The sequence below is a fragment of the Hylobates moloch genome, unplaced genomic scaffold, assembly GCF_009828535.3.
Source record: "Hylobates moloch isolate HMO894 unplaced genomic scaffold, HMol_V3 SCAFFOLD_22, whole genome shotgun sequence".
In the NCBI taxonomy this organism is placed as follows: Eukaryota; Metazoa; Chordata; class Mammalia; order Primates; family Hylobatidae; genus Hylobates; species Hylobates moloch.
The window spans coordinates 9,590,601-9,613,348 of record NW_026652297.1 but is presented as its reverse complement, the minus strand read 5'-3'; the positions used below and the strand labels follow the sequence as shown (position 1 = coordinate 9,613,348).

The following is a 22,748-nucleotide window of genomic DNA, read 5'->3' as shown; positions in this document are numbered from 1 at the left end:
ATTTTAATATCATGATTTTGATATTTACTACCACAGATTGCCTCTCCTTAAATTCTTCTTTTGACCTCTGTGATAATACTTTTTAATTCTCTTTTTCAGTGGTTTTGCCTTCCCTTCACAGGAACTTTAGTAATCCTTCTGGGCTGTGTTTTAGTTCCTCAGTTTTTCAGGCCCTCTTTTAAGCTCTTTATATATTAATTTACTTAATCCTCACAGTAACCAGTAAAGGGCTACTGGTTTTTTTTATTTACTGCTGATGAAACTGAGTATGAGAGAAAACTTATTTCAGGGTCGTAGAGTTATCCGTTACCAATATTGGACTTCATATCTGAGAAGTCTGGCCACTCAGTTCAGGCCTTAAATTAACCATTAGACCCAACTACCTTTAAAAAGATCCCTCTTAAGCAGATAGATGTTTGAGAACTACTTGGCCTAGTCTGAATTAAAATACCTACTCTTCAGTTTCTGTTCCTTCTCACTGCCAAAACTTCATTACTCCAAGAAAGCCTTCTGTGACTTACACGTGGCTCTGTTCCTTTCTCTGCTGGGCATATATGTATCTAGGTATAGTATTTGCTTGTTAATATGGTCTGTTATTTGTTTTATTATAATTCTTTTTACCAAAACAGAACAGCAAATTTCCCAGTGTCAGGGGCCTCACCTTCTTTTTTCTATCTACTTACTTTTTCTAGTTATAAACAGCTAATTATACAGTTAAATACTCAGTATAGCAACGGTTAACTGAATGGCAGGAGAAATAACAGGCCAACCATTCTGGTACCTTAAAGGACATTAGGGTGATAGATTCTGCTACAGCATTTGAATGGAATGGGGATGAGATAATACTGTAGTACTAAGAAGTATTGTCCAATGTTGAGTAAAAGACCTGAAAACTAGGAAGGAACTACATTTCTAATTGGCGGGTAGTTATTAAGCTTCCAATTTGCTGGTAAAGATAGTAAAATTAAGGAAATCGAAGATAAGAGTAACATGATCATATGAAAATAACGTACAACTCTTTATCATTGTGTCTTAATCTTTCAGGAAAGAGTCTGAACAGATTTTTTAATCATTACTAGTAAATCTAGTATCAGTCTTCAACAATTTATGCTGTGTCGTGAAAAAACAATATTTTGTGTGTGTGTGTTTTCTTTTTCTTTTTGTTTTGGAGACGGAGTTTCGTTCTGTCTCCAGGCTGGAGTGCAGTGGTGCAATCTTGGCTCACTGCAGCCTCCGCCTTCCAAGTTCAAGTGATTCTCCTACCTCAGCCTCCTGAGTAGCTGTGATTACAGGCATGCACCACCATGCCCAGCTAATTTCTGTATTTTTATTAGCAACGAGGTTTCACCATGTTGCCCAGGCTGGTCTTGAACTCCTGACCTCAAGGAATCTGCCTGCCTCAGTGTCCAAAGTACTGAAATAACAGGCATGAGCCACCATGCCTGGCCACAAGTTTTTAATAAGTAAGGAAAACTCACCAGAGAAGCATAACATAACACAAATACACTGGATTTAGACTCTATATACAAAGTAAATAAAGTACCAGACTTTGAAAGATATTTCTAATAGAATTTTTTTTCTCTCTTTCAGGGTGATATTGGAAAAAGAAGGGCCTCGTTCCTTGTTTAGAGGATTAGGCCCCAATTTAGTGGGGGTAGCCCCTTCCAGGTAAAAAAAAAAATTGTTTAAAGTTAACCAAATTATGGCAATCTCTTTTGTTTCAGCACACCTGGATTTAATCATTTATAGATACAGTTAAATTTATAAATGTGGTATTCAATGTTTATGGGAAGTTAAAATACTTAATTTTCTTTTTAAGAATTTCAGATTCTAGCCAGAACAAATTTATATAATAAAGTAATGTTTGGTGGTAGGAAATGGTACTGGATATTTTGAAGACTAACAGTATTTCAGTGCTGTTAGAAATTAACAGTAGTAATATGAATACAAAGGCTATGTTTCATAATGTAAGGGAGAAGGTATAGTATTTGCATTAAATTATTGATAGTCTTATACTAGGGGAAAATAATAAAGTATCACATATTATAGCTTGAAGTTTAAGGAACACTGTATTTATGGATAAGAGTTTTAAATGTTAAAATTCTATAAATGGACCTGAGATTTTTTGGGGGGAGATGTTGTAATCAAAGTTGAAAATAATGAATATATTATATATCTTTATATTGCATAGACTAGGAGATAGAAAATTAGTAATATTTGCAAGATAAATCTGGAAATACTCTCATATCTAGTGGCAGTGTATTGAGTCTTCTGGGGAGATGCTTATCCTCTCATCTGACCATAGGAGTTAGAAGAATTTGGGGGTGCAGAATTGAAAATCTACACAGGGCTAAGGCTGCGAAATACTCCTGATATTTTGAGATAAGTGTTTGGTAGATTTGTGAGTTTAACTAAACCAGCTCTTACATCTTGAAAAATTTTGACTCTAAGAAAGGTAAGTATTCTTTTAAACAAATATTTTCCTTGGGCCAAATGGCATTTAGGATATCTCGAATTTTTCTGCTTTTCATAGCTATCCTGCTCTGCGCTCCACCTGAAGTTAGTTTTCCTTTCTCACTTTCCACATAGAAATTAAACTTCAAAGAAACAAGATAGAAAATAGAACCAAAGGACTAGGAAGGATGTCAGGGCTTAGAACCGGGTTGAAGAAAGAGACAAAAAGTCTAAAAACCTGAGAATTTGTGTATCGTTGAAGGGCAGTAAGTGATGTATGTACATGGCCTTTACCATAGTAAAAAGGAAGCTATTCAAGGAAGATGCTGAAGAGATGTCAAGGTGATAAGGATAAAGAACTGTGGTGTAACAAACATATCAGTAACCATCTAAAAGGATGGGCATGGCACCATGTGTAGGTGCAAAGGACCACATAGTAAGATCATTGTAAAGCAGTTTTTATACAAAGTCAAAAGACAGAGAACAAGCAAAAGAACTAATAACTAAAGGAACAACCAAAGGAACTGGCAGTAAGAAAGCGGAAGATCTGGAACTCTTAAAACTAAGTCATTGTTTGGCTTATGGGACAAACCAAACAGATAGAATGGTTGCATTCCCTATTAGGAAGCCAAAAGGACATGAAAACATAACTTCGTCATTTTTCTCTGACACCATTGCATCTTAGATTGTTAACCTCTTCCACGATAGAACACTGTACAAAGTTCATATTTAGAGTGAAAATGCTTTCTGTATCAAACCATGTACCAGATCCATATCTTGTTATTTATTAGGTTTCAACTTTTTATGGGTTCTTTTCTCTCTTTAAGAAAATATCCAAAATTGCATCCTAATTATAAAAAAAGTTAAAAGAAAAAAACACCAAATGGAGTGGCTCATCCCTATAATCCATCTTCTTGGGAGGCTGAGGTGGGAGGATCACTTGAGACCAGGAATTCAAAACCAGCCTGGGCAACATAGCAAGACTCTATCTCGTAAAACAAACAACAGAAAAAGTATAGCATAAATTTTCTACCCTAAACACATCATCTCTCATCCTGTGTACCTTTCCAAACACACTTCTCATAGATAACAGACAGTTCATGTATATTCTTCCAGTAATTTTTCTCAGTTATCATATACATAAAAACATGTATTCTTAATATTTATTGTGCTTTACATAAACTGAGTCATACTAAATGTTTAACCTAATTTAACTGAAGTTTTTCCATGATAATATGTGGGGTGATTTTTTTTAATTGTATAGTATTCCAGCATTAATAAACATTTCCTTATTATACATTTAGATTATTTTTAGATTTTCATCGTATAAACAATGGTTCAGTAAACATACCTCAACCTTTATCTTTGAATACTTTAGGAAGTACATTTTTTTAGGATGGTTACCTAAAATTAGAATTTCTGGATAAAAGCACATATGCATATTTAAGACTAGTGAATATTGACCAGGCGTGGTGGCTCACACCTGTAATCCCAGCACTTTGGGAGGCCGAGGTGGGTGGATCACAAGGTCAGGAGATTGAGACCATCCTGGCTAACACAGTGAAACCCCATCTCTACTAAAAATACAAAAAAATTAGCCAGATGTGGTGGCGGACACCTGTAGTCCCAGCTACTCGGGAGGCTGAGGCAGGAGAATGGGGTGAACCCGGGAGGCGGAGCTTGCAGTGAGCCAATATAGGGCCAGTGCACTCCGGCCTGGGCGAAAGAGTGAGACTCCGTCTCAAAAAAAAAAGCATACTGGATTTTTATCCCTTATCCATACATTGCCTTACCAATGCTGGCTACTGTCTGTCTTTTTTAAATACTTAGCAAATGGACTAAAAGGGATTTTTCACTGTTTTAATATGATTTATTTAATTTTTGGTGCAGTCATACTTTCTTGTAATTTGTCATTTGTATGTCTCGCCTGTGAATTGCCTATATATATTTCATGGCCATTTTCTCATTAGGATTTCTTTTTTTCTTACCGATTTCTAGAAATGCATTGTTTATTCCTCTTCCCAACTTGGCATCAAGTGTATCTTATGTTTTTCTTTCCCATAAAGTAGAATGTTTCATTTTAAGTTATATTAATTTTCCTTTTTTCTTAAGTACATTAAAAAAGGTACAACAGTGAAATTCTCATTTGTATTTGTCACTCTGTTTCTTATTGGATGAGTAATCAGGATTGTTGGGGAAATAACAGGATATTTCATACAGCAAGCAAGTAATTCAAAGCATGGGAAGTTAACATAGAGGTGGTAGTGGGGATGCATAAAATCGTAGTCAGTAAGTTAAAACAATGAGGGAAATAATTAAATTTCACTCAGTGTTTACAAACATTGGAAAACATATTCTGACCTGATGGGTCTGATTTCTTTTGTTGGAATTGTTTTGTCTGTTTAAGGATAATGTGAATTACTGTGTGTGTAGTATAATTAGAATATACCACAGTATCTTAATTGTTTAGCATATACTTTAATCAGTTGGATCTGCTCCACCCTCTTCTCCCCATGGAAAAAAATATATGTTAAGTGCTCATACCATATCTACTTATCTTCAATAACTATATTTAGCCTTAACATTGCACCAGCCTTGCAGCCTTATTCATTCATTTAGTTTCTAAACATCAAAATCTTAAATACTTTTTGTTTAAATTAGTTGTTATTTTGTTTTTATTTTCTTTTTTTTTAATTTCATTTTTTCTTTTTATCTTCTTGGATACCAAGTTTTAGTGAGTTAAGTGGCTGTCAGAGTATTGGAAGGAGGTCTGTTTGAGGATGAATGGTAGGAACTTTACATTTGATACTGTCTTATTTTAATGAGTCAATACAGAAAGTACTTCAGAGTATTTATGAAAAGTGTAAATCTAATGTTACATGAAAATGTGGCTAGGACTTTGTTTATGGTTTTTAAATTTCTCCATTCTAAAATTATGAAGATCAATTTATATGTAAGTCTTATGCATTAAGAACATGCTTATTGATAAATCTAAATCTCTATTTTAGAGCAATATACTTTGCTGCTTATTCAAACTGCAAGGAAAAGTTGAATGATGTATTTGATCCTGATTCTACCCAAGTACATATGATTTCAGCTGCAATGGCAGGTATGAATGTATAATATTAAAAAACAAAAAACTTTCTGAAACCTAGAGGCTTAATATTGAATTATAAGTTTGTAGTGAAAAGTTGATGATTAATGTGCTTTTCATTGATTAGATGATTTTTACATTTATCGATATAAACCAAATTAGGTATATGTAAAATCTGTCATCAGTTGACATTTTTGTAGTTAGGAGTTTACATGCTAGGGTACAAGTAATACATTTATATTGCCTTGTGTAGTCCACTGAATGTTTAGTGATCATTGTTAACAGTTTTAAGAATCCAACCATAATTACACTATAAATAAGTTATGGAGCTGTAATTTACTCTTCTCTCCTCAATTTCTGTTAGTGCCTTTTCCCTTTTTGCTACATGTTTTGGCTTCTGTCTGAAATGTGTCGGCAATTCTTGGTAAAGTATTCATTTTGTCCTGTGCTCAAATGCTGAAATTTTTGTGAATGATGTATTATTATTGATAATTCAGTTACTATGTGTATTTTTTTAAATTGTTTATTATTCTACATAATTCACACTAGACAGCACCTGAAATGTAGACACTGGCTATGTGTACATGCTTACTATAGAAATGTTTCCAGGAACTCTGTTTCTGTCATCACTGATAAGTATATATGATTCTGAATTAAAATAACTAGTTTTAGGTCTTTTATCTTTAAACAGTTGGTTTGACCAATCTAGTTCTGGAATCATTTACTGCTATGCATGTTAGACAAAGCCATGAACTTTGGTTTTCTGTAGAAAATTCTCCCTAATATCTGAGATTTATTGCATATTTACTCATATCTCACATTTTCAAATTATGCTGTAACTTTATAAACTGTAGCTGCTTTCGTCAGCTATTGATCAGTAAATTGAATGTCAATTATGTGCTTAATAATGAGTGCCTTAAACTGTTAAACACTTTTGGTTTAGAAATAAATTGAATCAATTTGACCTATATACTTAATGAAGTAAGTAAGTTTGAAATACAAATTTCTGAAAGGTCAGTAGCCCTTATCGTATTACAAATTGTTTTTAAGGCTTTTTATATTTATTAATTGTCTATTGATTCACTGAAGCTTTAAAACTGGAAGGGACAATCTAAAGGTCAAAAGAGTGAAATACAATCATTTACCAATAAGGAAACCTTGGGCAAATTATATAATTTATATGAACCTCTCTTAGCTCACCCATGGAATGAGTCAAGTGGTCCACATAGATTTGGATTTTGAGAATTAGTTCTTTCATTTAGTGTCATAGAGATTATTTTGTTACAACTAGAATTATTTTTAATGTAATTTTTACAGATGTTGAATATTAATAGGATTTTTTCCCCTACGAATTTGGATGTAAGGTAAAGGTTGGTGGCCAGTGACAAACCTTATAACCACTCTATCAGGTTCTTTAAAAATATATTTCGGAATTACCAGTGATTATGTTTTTGGCTTATAACCTCAGATAATTATAAAGAAATGTTAATCTTATTTGAAAGAATTGGAATCCAGAAAGTTAGATGAGCAGTCATTTTAAATTGATATTTGTTATATCAGTATAGCAAATGGAGAGGTTCAGAATATCTTTATTTCCACTGGAACATCTTATTTCATTAGAGTATCTCATCAGAATTTATTACTGTATTTGTATCACTTTGCAAAGAATTTCAGTAGAATTGTCAGTTTGCACTTTTTTCTCAACTGTGTACAAATGTTAACATAAAGTTCATTTTTACCTATACATTGATGCCATTTCCCAACTTGAATTCCTCGAGTTTTGGTAAACTTATAGTCTCATACTTGTTCAGAGGTTATTGCACTGTACACTTATTGTGTAGAAAATACTGTTTGAATTTGTTTGCAGTTACATTGTTCTGAGAACTGTGCTTTCAGAGCTTCTGTGCACTATTCATGAGCATTAACATTTAGCTTTGCAGTTTTATACATAACTATATGGTTAGTAAAACTGAATGGTCCAATGCAGACTCATTAAAGTAGGCTTTTGCCCCCTTTGTTCTTGAAATAATCTAGACCAGATTACTCGGGGGTTTTTTAAGGATTATTTTTATAGGTCTAAATATGAATGATTTGGGGGTATGAAGTACTTAAAGATAGTTCTGTGAAAAATCATTTTCAGCTGTCTATTCAAGGGAAAAAATGCTAACCTTGTCACTTTAGTACACAAAAACACACTAAAATAAACCATTAATGATACTGCCTGCAAGATTTTAACACACCAGATAGCACACACATTAAGGATTTATAAGGCACTGTACATAATTTTTATTCCAAGTGACCTCTCAATTCATTTTCATTTTGTATTTTATCCATATGAACTCGTTTAATTTAGATACTAAAAATTTATTTTATTAAAAGGACAGTTTATTTAAAGTGGGTCTTTTTATTTGTTGTAGTGCATACTATAAGAATTTGTAAGCTTCTAAAATTGAGCTATAAATTTTCATGCATTAAAAATTTTTTTTCAATTGTGAGGATATTTAATCAGATTAAATAATGTTGACTCTTAATATTTTGCCTGCCTTTTTTTTCTCCTACACGTGACCTTTGACAGACTAAGTATATCTCAGCTATTGAGGGTATCTGTTTTGTTGCCTGTATATTTTGTTTAAATTAACTTGTATATTCCTCTGTATACACCTAGGCACAGATGTATGCAAAAAAATTTATTAAATTACTTCTTTCTTTATAGTAATTCCCAATTTTTTAAAAGATTTTATCTGGCATGTATATACTTTTATATAGAACATTATAAATGTAAAGGAAATGAATTCTGATTTTAATTGGATTATGTATTCATACAGTTACTTCTCAATTTTTAAAATACTAATAATGTAATCATTGAATGTTTCCTACATATGTAGTGGGTTTTATTTGCTTACAGCATACACTGTTATTTTTCAATTTAAGTTTTTCTATTAGACTTAAACTTCATAATAAAGACTTTTAACTCATTAAATACAGGTATTGTCTTGCATTTATGAAATATTTTTAAACAATATTTTATTTGTCCATGGCAGTTAATTCAGCCAGATGGATGGTTGGACAGATGTTTTGTGTGTTTGTGTGTAAACATTCTTCCTGTTTTTTGTTTTGTAGAACACAAGAAATTAAATACAAAATAATGCAAAATATTTCATAAGTATGGATGTGCAATATTACTGGCCATAGTGCAAAAGGTGAAAGGTACTATTGTAGCAACATATTCTTTATTTTATTAAAAATTTATATAAATCGCTCCAAAATGAAGTTACTTGAATATTCTGTTGGTTTTTTTTTTTTTTTTAAGGTTTACTAAGTAGGCTGATTGTTAAAGGATAGAAATTGTGTTTTCACCTCCTTAATTATAATAGATAATAGTGGTAGGAAAATGGGAGATGATGATCCCCTCTAAATATTCCCTTTTGACAAGGTTAGCATTTTTTCTTTAAGGCAGAATTGATCTTCTTTTAGGTAAGTATTTAGATTCTGAAACTGCTGCAGATGGCAGGATTTTCAGTACTCGGTACATTTTTTTAAATGGCCCATTTTGATATTCCTTTCTTTTTTTTTAACTTAAAATTTTCAAAAAAGTTAGATCTCACAGTAAATATTTCTCAAATCCTTCCAATGGGATTCAATTTGTACACATGTTTCTGATGAGGTCACTGCTTGTTGTTATGATACAGAAAAGCCTGTGTCTATTTTAGGCATTTACTGTACATTTCTCCCGAGAAAAGAGTGAGATCGTGTCATCTCATGCTCCCCATCCGCAGGTCACTTCCTGTAGAAATATGGACTAACTTAAACCTCGTGAGTACTGATCTGAGCATCTCTTGCAGCCTGTAGTATAAGAAACCCACCCTGGGATTTTATGATAGCTGTGGAATTAGAAGGCGGGAAATTAACTTTTATTTCCTGAATTTGTGTGTGCATTGCATATTTTATAAAGGCTAAGTCTGATTCCTTTATAATATTCCTTCTAGAAGGAAGAATGAGGCATTTTTCAGTCATCATGTAATAAAAGCCTGGGGTCTTCAGCTTGGCCATAACAGCCTTGACCTCCAAAGAATGTAATAACAATATATATATAGCTGTAAATGATATTATACTATCTTAAAAGTTTTAGATAAAATCATAGTTCTCTTTGCTGAGCATAACATATTTAAAAGCTTAATACAATGCTTTCCATTCTTTTTTGTCTGTTGATACTTGGCTTTCTTAGAACTCTTTTGCAAAAAAAAAAAAAAAAGTTAATATCATTACTTTGCAAATAAATGCAGGATAAGAATATATGGGATCTTAGCTGTTTTAGTCTTAATTACTTTTAAAAGTGGTGTTAATACATTTAGGAGGTTAGGTGGGCTTTGTTCTTACAGAAGTTAGTTGAAATAAAAAGTACTGAAAATGCAACACTACAGGTATCACTCACTTAATGAAATCAACATTTTCAGCAAGTTTAAGCAGAATTTTTCTGTTAATATGGTTTTTAATTGGTCAACACTGTCAAATGGAATCTTACTTAAATAAAGCAAAACTTTTAAAGTAGCATTTAAAAAAATTTTTTAAGCTTTCTAACACACTAACCACCCTACTAACAGTATGGCCAATATATTGGCACTTTTGCTTTAACTGACTATGGAGCAATATTAGTTCTTCTTAACTTACAAATGGATCCCGCATGTCGTCTTAAGTTCATTTTCATGTTTCACTAGGTGCTCAGAATCTTAATGTAAATTAGCATATTATCAAAATATCACAAAATTAAAATGCAAAATAAAAAGTAATAGGCAATTTCTAAATTTCAGGGGCATCATTCCCAGTATCTTTGTGTGTGTTTGTCTTATAAGTAGTGGGAAGATATGTTTAGCTTGGGCTAACCTCAAATTGCCTTACCGTATATAATGCTAAGTTACGATAAATTTTTGTTTTTTTCCATTGGCTTCATTTCTTAGATTATTCGATTATATTTATTAGATGTAATTAGCCTAGTGATATCTATTTAGTTTGTTAAAGTGTCTTTGGTTAGGAGAAAGTAGTAGCATAAAACTCAAGGGCCTGAGTTTTAAGCGGTAAAGGGCTAATAGCTAAAACTCTGTGGATTGTGCCTAGATTCTTTACCTAACCCAGTGGTTTGCTGGCATTTAGGTTAGTGTCTTTATAAAGAGCTAGCTCTCATTGGGAGAGTTGAGCCAGAGCAACCATAGTAAACATAGCTTACTGATAATAGTAATTATGTAGGGATAAGATAACATTCTCTCACTTACCTAAATTTTAATGTGTCCTGTTACATAGGTTAATTTGTGCTTGGAAATGAATTTTAGTTAAGTGAGAAATACCTGTTGTTTGCTTTCTGACATTATAGTAATATGTACAGAGAATAATTTAAAATTATAATTTATGGGTCTTTAAAAAAGTTTTGTTCCTAACATTTATAAAAATGTATTGTACTACTGTAAAGTTTTTTATATGTGGGTTTTTTTCCAGCCTCAAATTCTTTTGTGACTTGGAAGAGTATTATGGACAGAAGCCTGGGTATTTAAAGTTTATGTTTTTAGAAGTAGAACTTTTATTTAAAAAAAAAAACTTAGGTGCTCATCTTCTTTTCAAATAAGTATAATAAGATGAATGAGAATTTTTACCCAGATTGGCTGTTTTTTAAAAAGTTTGATGTAAAGATTCCCAGTTTTAAGCTTTTAAAATTCCATAAAAAGCAAATAGTTTTTCTTAAGATTTCTATAAAATGATTAATAAAAATCATTGTAGTAATGCAGAATATTTTGTTGGTTTATGCTGCTTAGCAGCTTTTTACTAATAAACCCTTAATTTTGCTGTACAGACATTTAGCTATTACAAATATTTAAGTTTACAAAGCAAGAATCATTAAATTGGAGTTTGACCAGAATATTGATATCTGATTGCTTTAAAATATAATTTGAATATCCTAGCCTTTTCATGTAGAAAAATGAAGTTCAAAAGAAGAGAAAAATAATACTCTATAACTTTATTCTCAGTTAAGCTAGAACCATGCAAGAAAATATTTAAACTGGTCTGATAGTTTCATGTTTTTCTTTTCTTTTCCTTTACCAAGAATATATGCATGAAAAAAACGTTTTATTTAAAAAGATGTTCCTGGCAACTTGCTCAACACCTTAAATTTTATCAATTTAGTACCTGCTGATGCGTCTAAAACTGTTGGTCCCATTCTAGTTTTATACTTACATATGTAGTATTAAAAGCACTTAAGAGAAATGTAGACTATATAATCTTTACAGAAGTATTAAAGGAATTATTTAAATTGAATTTGTATCCCATTTATCTTGCTTGCTAAATAGATTTAATTGGAGCATCCATCTGTGTAACATCTGGCTATTTCTACAATGTTAAAACAGTGGGTTAAGTAAAATTTGAGTTAGTCAGTTACTGACATAGAAAAGAACCCTGTGAGACCAAATTCAGCTTTGTAAACAATTTAGTGTAATTATTTTGCATATGTGGATATACCTTTGAAAGCCAAGAAAGGTTTATAATTGGATCTGTACTATATTAATTTAAAAACAAATTATTCTTAAGTATATTGTAGCATTTCTGTTCCTGTAAGTACTTTACTCATCTTAAATGTACTGATCATTAGCCACCTTTATAAAAATAATGTGCCTGACCCGCTAGTATTTGATAGAAATATTAAAACAGTTAAGATCCTTAAACATTTCTGCATATAAGTTTTTATTGAGTAAAGGTAACTTAATGTAAGTAGTTCTATGAAGTCTGTGCAAATTAAAACCCTGTTTTGTGTAGATGAAGCAATCTTTATAAGTTTCTGTCATCAAGACTGTATTTTGTGTGCTATTTTTCCATAGCTAGGAAGGTGGCAAGTAAAACATATGCACTATCCTAGAAACATACTGTTCCAGGTAGATCTTAATTTACTACCTGGAATGAGCCATCTTAGGTGACCACCATTCTGCACCAATACCTAGTACATAATACTTTAGTTTTAAAGTAAACTAGAGCTGTCTTCTACCCTGAGTTTATTCCATGTCTATAAAAGTAAGAGGGAACTTTCAATTTGTAACTTTTTGAACTTTTGAGTTTTTGTATGTGTTTAAGTAGATGACGATAGGCCTGTCCTATTAACCCTAACAAAAACCTTACTGCGATATGGTTATTTTAACAGTATTAGTAAGTATATATGTAGAAAGTATTCATGGAGCCAAACAACAGTCTATTCCACTATATAATCAACTAAAGATCAAACTATTGGTAAAATTTGACATTTGTGTAGAATTTATTTTGAATGTAGTGATTTGGGATGCTAATCAAACCCCAGGTAACTGTTTTTTTTTAGCTGGTTTTAAGGATCCCAAGTGCATGCTTTTTAGCCGTAGAATACACAAAATGTCTATGTGTTTGTAGAGATGGATGTCTGAATTCAGCTTAGACAGTAGAGAGCACCCTAAAGGATATTCTAAGTAGGTTGGGAAAGCAATTTATATTCATTTTGCTTTTAAAAGAATCTGTTAGTTAAGGACAGAATTTGAGAATTCATATAGATTGGAAGTGAAGACAAATGTTTGTCGTATGGATTTGTAAAATGAAAAGTGTAATATATACATAAATTAGCAGTTTATTTATATACATTTTCTTGAATGTAGATTTATCTAATTTTTAAAACCTTAAAGTTAATAGTGAATTCTTCATTTTTACCAGAGTTCATTTTAAACATGTTTGTTTAGGTTTTACTGCAATCACAGCAACCAACCCCATTTGGCTTATAAAGACTCGGTTACAGCTTGATGCAAGGTATGTTAATTCCTTAAAATAAAATTGGTTAAAGTGGATTTAACTAATTTTTTTCTACAAAGCTTTTCTTTCCTTTGCTGCTGAATTTGTTTGTTGTTGTAGTTTAATTTTGAAACTTGGGTCTGCCATCAGAAAAAAGATAACGTAAGAGTTGACAATATGAGCTTTTCCAGGTGAAAAAAGTGTATTATTAATATGTGTTGTTTTGTTTTGTTTTGTTTTGTTTTGTTTTGTTTTGTTTTAAAAAGAGTGGCTAGAAAGATTCCGTAGAGAAACAGAAAAGAAAGAAAGAGATAGATTAACCCAGCCCAAAAGGTAATACTTTCCCTACATGGGTACTTACAATTGGCCTCGCAGAAGCTAAATAAGCCACAAGGTCAGCTAGTCTAGACTGAATCTTTGAGGATCATTGCTCAAATTTAGTGACCTTGTGAATAGAGAACCCTAGGCTGACAGACAGTTCTCATGTATCGTCTGTTACCACTGACCACTTTATAATAGCAAGATTCATTCATTCAGCAAATCTATATTAGCAGATACTGCTATGCCTTAGAGATGCACCAGGAAACAGTGGGGACTTATTTTAAATGGAATAATCAAGGAAAGGTTTTTTGAACCCATTTTAAGCAGAAGAACCAGTCGGTGCAAACCTCAGAGGTTCTAAAGTGTAGGGCCTTTGGTGTTTTGGGAACTGAGAGTAGGCCAAAAGCAGTGCTGCGTAGGGTCTTGCCATCTCAACTCTCCTATTGGCTTTAGAACAGAGACTCTTAAGTAGCGAGATGGTCCTATCTTATATGTTACAGTAATAATGTTAATGGTTTTAAACTATTTTAGACTTTCAGTCTAGAGTAGGTTCTGTGTATAACATGTTTCCACTGTTTTTATATTTTGGTGTTTGGGAAATAGTGTTATGTCCTATAGGCTTTAAGTAAAACTGATCTAACAAATCATTAACAATTATGCCTGCTTAAATATCTGTTTTCCATCTTCTGTCATGTTGAACTATATACAGTTTGGAAACTTGAAATATCTAATTGTTTCATCTGAAATAGATCTTTTAATGAAATCTTAAGTGTTGTAGCAAAACTCCAAGTTTATTTCTTAAAGCCACATATCTGAAAAGTAATGGTAGCTAAGACTTATTCCAAAGATTAGAAAGTATAAGACGCTAGTCCACATTATTCTATTGTAAACTACCAGAGTTGGGTTTCACTATGTTTAGCATTGCTCTATAAGGAATCCAGGAAAAGCATGACTTAAAACTCTTTAATATTATTTTTTTCCACTTATAATTGTAACACAAGCTGGCACAATTCTTAGGCTTGCGGGGTTGGGGAATTGGATAGGGGTGGGGTAATAATGAAAGGTTGACTTGAGGATTCTAGTTTATAAGGCTGAGGGCTGGGTGCAGTGGGTCATGCCTGTAATCCCAGTGCTTTGAGAGGCCAAGGCAGGAGGATTGCTTGAGGCCAGGAGTTTAAGAACATCCTGGGCAACATTGCAAGACTTAATCTCTACAAAAAATGCATGCCTGTAATCCTAGCTACCTGGGAGGCTGAGGTGGGAGGATTGCTTGAGCCCAGGAGTTTGAGGCTGCAGTGAGCCATGATTGCACCACGGAGACTCCATCTGTTAAAAAAGAAAAAAAAGAAGAAGAAAAAAATCAATAAAAAAATAAAAATAGCGCTGATATGTCACCTTTCAGGATTTGTATCTCTTTTAACTTTCTTGTGAGGAAGGATCTTTAATGGCAGAAACTAGTTACAGTTGGTTTGTGGATCATTTATCTAATAGATATGCAATATCTAAAGACAATCCATTCATAAAACTGGTGGAATCTGTAGGTAATTAAGTGGATGTTGTAGGTGTGGTTTTATTTTATGTCAGAAACAAGTTAGGTATAGTTTATAAATAGGTAAATTTTCTGTTTTTTTAATAGGTAGCATTTAAACCTCTCTCTTATAGATAAGGTCCTGTTGGGGGAATCAGTGTAAGGTAACAAATATTGTTAAAACTCAAAATTACATGTGTAGGAGATGTTGTATTCTATAAGAGTAGGTGCTGCCCCCTTAAGTAGAACTAAGGAAATTGTCTTAGGCAGAGTACTGAATAAATACTTTATAATACTGCATGTTCTCATTTACTAGTCACCAGGGAGACTGATACGGCCATTGCCTTTAAATGATCATAGGGAATTTGACTTACATTCACCCCATCACTTCTTAGGGAGAATATGAGTGGGGTTGAAAGAGATTCCCTCAGGTGCACAGAATTTTTATTAATCATACTGCTTGCTTTATGATATTCTATCATCATTAGTGTCTCAGTCATTCTATTTGTGTTACTAAATGCAAAGGAAATTCAGCTTTCTTAGAACTGGAATTAATACAATGTGAGGATTTTTGTTTACTTTGTTTTGTTTTTGTCTTGAGCTGCAGTCAGGGTGTATAGTTCCTAAAGGATTTTGTTGCTTATCCCTGCCATGTGAACCCCAATGAGGACATGAGACTGAAGATTCAATGTAGTGCATTTTGCATTCAGTAAAATAAGCTATTTACATATCACCCATTTAATATGACAAATTTGGGACAAAAGAATAGGAAATTAAAATATGAATATTGTTTTAAAATTCTAATTCTTCATGAGTTAAAGAAGGCCATTCTTTATTATTAGAGTGACATATTTTATTATATTTTACTTACTTTATTTAAAAATACCTATCAGTAAGATGTTTCTTTTTGCTTTTCAGGAACCGTGGGGAAAGGCGAATGGGTGCTTTTGAATGTGTTCGTAAAGTGTATCAGACAGATGGACTAAAAGGATTTTATAGGGGCATGTCTGCCTCATATGCTGGTATATCAGAGACTGTTATCCATTTTGTTATTTATGAAAGTATAAAACAAAAACTGCTGGAATATAAGACTGCTTCTACAATGGAAAATGATGAAGATTCTGTGAAAGAAGCATCAGATTTTGTGGGAATGATGCTAGCTGCTGCCACCTCAAAAACTTGTGCCACAACTATAGCATATCCACATGGTAAGAAGAGTTATCTATTAAATCAGAAATATTTTCCCACCCCAGCCAACAGCTCACTTATTAAAGCATTTATAATTTTACTGCATTCCGGTATAAAAAAATACAATTCTTGGGAGTTCATAATGAGATTAAATCTGGTTAAGTATTGTAGGCTCTATTAATAGGTCAGTATTATGCTATCAAATAGCATGGTGGTGATTGAGCCTGAGCTCTGAAGTCAGTCAAATTCCAGCCTTACTCACTTCAGCTTGGTGACTTTTGGGCAAGTTTCTAAGTTTTGAAAAAAGGATGGATGTAGGTGCTATACTAGATAGTTTACATACATTACTAATCTACATAAAAATTCTCTAAAGTACTTATTTTCCCCATTATGCTAGAACATAACCAGAATGGTTCTCCTTTTCAAATTGAATACTGAAAAGAAATGTAAACATGAAATAACTTGCCCAAGGTCACATACCTCCTTAATGGTGAAGCCCAAATTTGAATTAAAGTCTGTAATCCCAAAGACCAAGCTATTTTACATTATTTCATGTTGACAAATAAGTGTGTGTTAATAATTCCTTTTATTGCTGTATTTAAATTTTATAATAGCCTATTTATTAATAGCTAGATAAATCACTTAAGAATTTATCTGCCACATGCGGAGGTTTTTTGGTAGCTTTTTTGGTTAAGTGTAGCTTTTGATTTTTGCATGTTTAAGATTTGTTTTTTAATGTAAGCGCTTCATTTTTGTTCACTTACACTGATTAATATTTACCGTCTCCATTGTATATCATAGGAAAAATGAGACAGGCCTAGAAAATGTGTATTTGCTCTAATAGTAATTTATGAAACCAACTCTAACCAGGTTGGACTGTGAACTTATCTCAGTTTCCTGAAGGAAGTTCCTGACTTTTCTAAAAGAAGTCAAAATAGGACAGTATCAGCAATATTGTTTAGATACTGACCTATGGGGTAGGTTAGGATGGTGGCCTGCTAAGGTGTAAGGAATAGAGTTTTGGGGTTTAAGCAGTCTTTTCCCTTGAAGTGAGATGAGATGATGTCATTACGGGAAGAGGTACAGTTGATAAACAAGATACGTTGTTCTTTTGTTTTTTTTGTTTTTTTTTATAGGATCTCACTGTGTCACCCAGGCTTGAGTGCAATCACACGATCATAGCTCCCTGCAACCTTGAACTCCAAGGCTCAATTAATCCTCCTGCCCCAGCCTCCCAAGTAGCTGGGACTATGAGCTCAGGCCACTATGCCCAGCTAATTTTTTAATTTTTAGTAGAGACATAGTCTTGCTGGGTTCCCCAGGCTGGTCTCAAACTCTGGGCTCAAGCGATTCTCCCACCTCGGCCTCCCAGAATGCTAGTCAGGCATGAGCCACCACACCTGTCCAAACAGGACATTTTGGAGTTAAATATATAAATGGCACGAATCTTTAAGACAGAACAGATTTCAAGTAAATAGTTACAATTGCTGTGGGTTGCTTTAGACTATTTCCCTAGGCCCATCTGGAATACTGTGTTGAAAAAGTTTGAGAAATAGTGGATGTAAAAAAAAGTTCAGTTACATAGGAAGCTGTGAATTCTTGTCCCAGCTTCTCCCCACAACTGGCCAAAATTTCTCAGTAGCTCTAATTTCTCACCTTTTAAAATGAGGAAAAATCGGACTGACTAATCTTTAAGGTTCATTCAGCTCTTAAAAATTTATGATTTTTGCTTACCTAATTCGCAGACCGGGTTTTATAGCTGGCAGCTAGTGTTTGGAACATTGTCGGCTTCTTTGTCCACGTGATGTTTCACATTCATATATGTGGACTGTTTTGAATAGATTAATAATGCTATTGTTTCTTTGTACTAACTTTAAACAAATCTTTTCTGCTTGTTTCTCACTGTATCCTTTTTATATTCATCCTGGATGCCACCTCTTTACTGCCTCTTCACCTTTTCCTCCTTCTCATTTCTATTCTTCCTTTTATCTGTTTATCTAGCATACAACTGATACTTCTCTTTTGTTATATTGTGTCTTTTTACATTCAAAGACTATAAAGTCTTATAATTAATGTACATGATTTTGGCCATATTAGAAGTTTGATGTTACTATAATGTAACTGGTTTCAATAAGCTACACATTAGAAGCCATCCTTTTTTATCCTGAGCTTACACTTACAGACTGATAAATGGGATGTGCTCAGTTATAATTAGAAGAGTGTAAAGATATCAATAATGTTTAATTTTATTTCTTTCCTAAACAGAAGTTGTAAGAACAAGACTACGTGAAGAGGGAACAAAATACAGATCTTTTTTTCAGACTCTGTCTTTGGTTGTTCAAGAAGAAGGTTATGGGTCTCTTTACCGTGGTCTGACAACTCATCTAGTGAGACAGATTCCAAACACAGCCATTATGATGGCCACCTATGAATTGGTGGTGTACCTACTCAATGGATAGCAGCATGAGGGCTGCTGTACTACAAAAAAAGAAGACCAAAAGATTACAGTGGACCATGGAATATGGAAGCCAGCATGGCAGACAGAAGAAAAATACTTTGGGAACATGTAACTATTCTAAGTGGAAGTTTTGTTGTAGGAATTATAGTAATCACACCACATTACTTGGCCTTTCAGTAATGTGGGGGAAAAAAAAAAAACAAAAACCTCAGAGCCTCCAAGGAAATGCCTTTAGAAGCACTCGTCTCTCAGAATTGCCATTTTCTCTACCATGTCCACCAGACACAGTTGGGTTTTGTTGATTTATGGCAGTCTTCTAAACAAAGCCATCTTTAATTTTACATACTGTATTGTAACTATCCAAAGATAGTATTGGCAGTCATAAATTTATAACTTCTGGCTTTTGTTTAATTCCAGTAAAATAACAACAATGACAATGAGATCGTTAGTATTATTTTCACATTTCCCTGAGAGGACCTGGCACAATATTTTAAATTTAATTATTTGGCAGTAGTCACTGTTTTTGACAACCAATGAAATAGCATCTAAATATCTTGTATATTTTTTAGCATCAAAATGTTTTGGTTTCCACTGCTAACAGGTGCTTGATGTTTAGCCTAATGTGGATATTTAAATTGTTAACATACCAAACACACATGGTAATAGTTTGGGACAAAATAGTAAAATGTTGATTCTTGGCTATTTCACTGACTGTGGCATGTCCTCATGTCTTCTCTAATTTTGTGGTACATGAATGAATGCATTTATCTTTTTAGTGACTTACTAGTTATGAACTTGAATTATCACCTGTTTGTCATACTTAAGTATCATTTACATAAAGTGTAAAAGATTTTTCACTTTTGAATCTTTACCTACTTGCTTTCACATTAAGAATTTGAACTTCTGGGTTTTTTCCAGGTCTATATATAATAGATTACATTTATTTTGTAGAGAAAATAGTAATTTAAAGTTTTGCCATTTTAAGGTGACATTAATATTTGGGACAGTATAAATATTATAGACAAGGGCCCCCTTGCTATCTGCTTTAGCAGGTAGTGACATTAATTGACTTCTAGTTTTGTGTAAATGAACAAACTGCTTTTGACAAGAAATTTATTCTGTCCTAGTTTCCTACGTGGTAAATCACAGAAAGATTCAAGTTCATTTGGGTTAAATGTGCTAACAGGATGTAGCTTTTAAATTTTGCTATTGAGTCAGCTGTACCTTTTAATACTTTAAATGTGTTATTTGTATGGCCCTTATAAAGGTGTTTGCTGTAATTCTGTTAAAAGACTTCGCCTATGCTATACTGGTGTATAAAAACTGCCGCAATTGGATGCCAGTGTGGTACTCATTTCAGTATACCTGAGCTGTACATTTTGTGCAATGGCTTTATCTAAAAGAATGACGCTTCGTGAAAGCACTTTGTGGCCTTTTTGGGGGGGGGGAGGGTGAGAGAGTAGGAGAGAATACCATGTTAAGATTAAAAAAAAAAACATTGGTCATGTATTAGGCAGAAACAGTGTTCATAACATTTTTCTGGGTTTTAAGTATGTTGTTTCGGAGATCCTTAATATAAATGTTTTAGGTATTCTGTGTACCCTGTTGTGCCCCCAACATAACAGAATATTGCAGCGTGTCATTGCAAGCTTTCTCTGCTGTCACCAGTGAAACATAGTGCCCTGTTAAATTCCCCCACTTTAACTTCCTTGTGATCAACAGTAACTGGATGTTTTTGAGGTGCTTAATTGGAATAAAAAATATTCCAATCTATTTGGAGACCAAAGGCAAAATCAGTTTTCTTACCTTTGGAATTATTCATACCTTTTATGGTAAATTTCAGCTTTGACATGTATTGTGAGGAACGTACCAAAAACGGGTTTGTAACACATCTGTAGAGAAGGTCTGAATCTATCGTGTTTGCCTTTTCAGGTGCCATTTCTACTGCCTAATACAGTGCCATTTGCCTTGTGAAGACCCATAAACATTCATTGTGTTGAATGTAAGATAGAGACTCTCCCTAGTCTTACTGATCTCAGTACCCCACAAATGATTAAGAATGATATGAAAACCAGCAGCTAAGGAACATCTTATTATTTAGTTGTAGCATATTCATAACAAGTGTCCTTCAAGGATGAACATATATTCTCTTTCTATTTGTATTTAGCAAGTAAAACTTGTGTTGACCTTTAGTGCATTATATTCAGCTTTTAACAGTATTATGTATGTACTGGAAAGAAAAGAAATCTTAGAGTCTTGGACATTGTTTATTTGTGCAACAACTAGAAAGGAGCAATGAAGTTTATTTCAGTTGTATTTTTCCCTAAGCACAATCTGCAATAGTTTATGTATGACAGAGATAATTCGAAAAGGAAAACTATATATAAAAGTTGTATATAAAGTTTGTCTCTGAAATATTTCTTTGAAGTTTTTAAAAAATTGACTCATGTTTAAAAACAAAAACATATTCAAAGCATTGGACTTTTTTGACTTGTTTTCATCTGTTTATCATGACTTTTTGGTTTCTGGTGTAGAGGTAGTCCACATTATTTAGATTGTTGTACTTTTAAATTTCAAAGTTCAAATCTGAAGAATTAGCAATTGTGATTTCGGGATACCATGCAGTAGTTTTAATCCCAAGAAAAAAACTATCACCAAAAGTTGGTTTGATTCTCATTATGTAACTTTGTAGAACCATCCTTTCTAGATGGGTCCGCCACAGTGGATTTGTAACTAACTTTGAAGTCAGGATGGAATATCATTAGATTATCTGTGGAATAGCGTTACTATGTTAGGACCAGCAGAGTTTGGGTTGGTAAAAATAATGTTTACTCTATTACTGGGTTACAAACATTTCAGCATTTTTAGATTGGTTTTAAATCACTAAAAATATTTATTCGGATTTGAAGGATTTAAGTGCTAAAAATCAATCCATTTCTTGCCCTTCAAGAATTGTCCATGCCTGCCTTTTGTTGTTTACATGCTCTTCTGCCCAGACTGTTAGTAATCTAGGGACCCCCTTTGGATCTGATGAGTACAGTTCAGCCTTTTCTCCTCAAATGACTTTAACATTCCTAAGAATATAGGTATTTCTGAATGATTTAAATTTAAGGAATTTTAATACATAAAATACAGTGTACAAACTTTCTGCCCACTCAGATCTCTTCTTCATCATGTACTTAGTATTTCCCATTAACCTACACACTGATTTTTATGCTACTCCTTGTAGAAACAAAATTCTGGTTTGACTCAGTTTTTGTGTTTATAAACTTTTGGAATGTGTACCCCCGTGTATGTGAACAATTATGACCTATCAGTCATAGCTAAATAGTGAACCTCAAAAGTGTTAACTTTTGACTATTCGTGTGAGGTTTGGTATCTTGCATTTATGTACATGGCTGTAAATTATGTGCATTTACTCTGTATTTATGTTATCTAGCTGACTTTTACTTGAATTGTTCAAATTTTAAAAAATGAAAATACGCTTATGAAAATATGGCTTTTTCTGTAATATATCAACAACATTTTATTGAGAATATAATCACTCTTTCTTGGATTATCCTATGTGTGGAACAAAAATCCGTTGCCATTTTCAAGTTAAGTTTTAGGCTCGTTTGATTCAGTCAGCAAACCTTATCTTGAGCACTTTGTATCTATTAGATCTAGTGATGTCTGAAGGAACCAAAAGGTCAAGTAATCCAGCTCCCTCAGTGTAGAAAGAAATCTTGCATATCTTCCACAGGTTTATTGACTTTTATCCAACGCTTTTCATGTTTTAATTTCAGCCTTTGTGAAAGTTGATATTAAAAATATAGAGGTGAGAACTTGTTAAAATAACCAAATGAATCCACATGTTAGATCAAAATACAGAGGACACAGATAAAATGCTATATAGTGCCTACCCTCTTTACATTTTGTAT

General features: G+C 33.1%; 1 protein-coding gene across 2 annotated transcripts in view; it reads left to right on the top strand.

The window, feature by feature from the left end:
• The window catches only part of SLC25A36 (solute carrier family 25 member 36), a 38,539-nt gene extending 16,215 nt beyond the window's left edge, over window positions 1–22,324 (top strand). For both annotated transcript variants that reach the window (XM_032143458.2, XM_032143457.2), the window contains exons 3-7: window positions 1,591–1,668; window positions 5,463–5,563; window positions 13,285–13,351; window positions 16,101–16,390; window positions 18,636–22,324. In XM_032143458.2, the coding sequence (XP_031999349.1) occupies window positions 1,591–1,668; window positions 5,463–5,563; window positions 13,285–13,351; window positions 16,101–16,390; window positions 18,636–18,829 (730 nt within the window). In that variant the 3' untranslated portion in view covers window positions 18,830–22,324. The remainder of the gene's footprint in view (window positions 1–1,590; window positions 1,669–5,462; window positions 5,564–13,284; window positions 13,352–16,100; window positions 16,391–18,635) is intronic.
• Window positions 22,325–22,748: the final 424 nt, after the last annotated feature.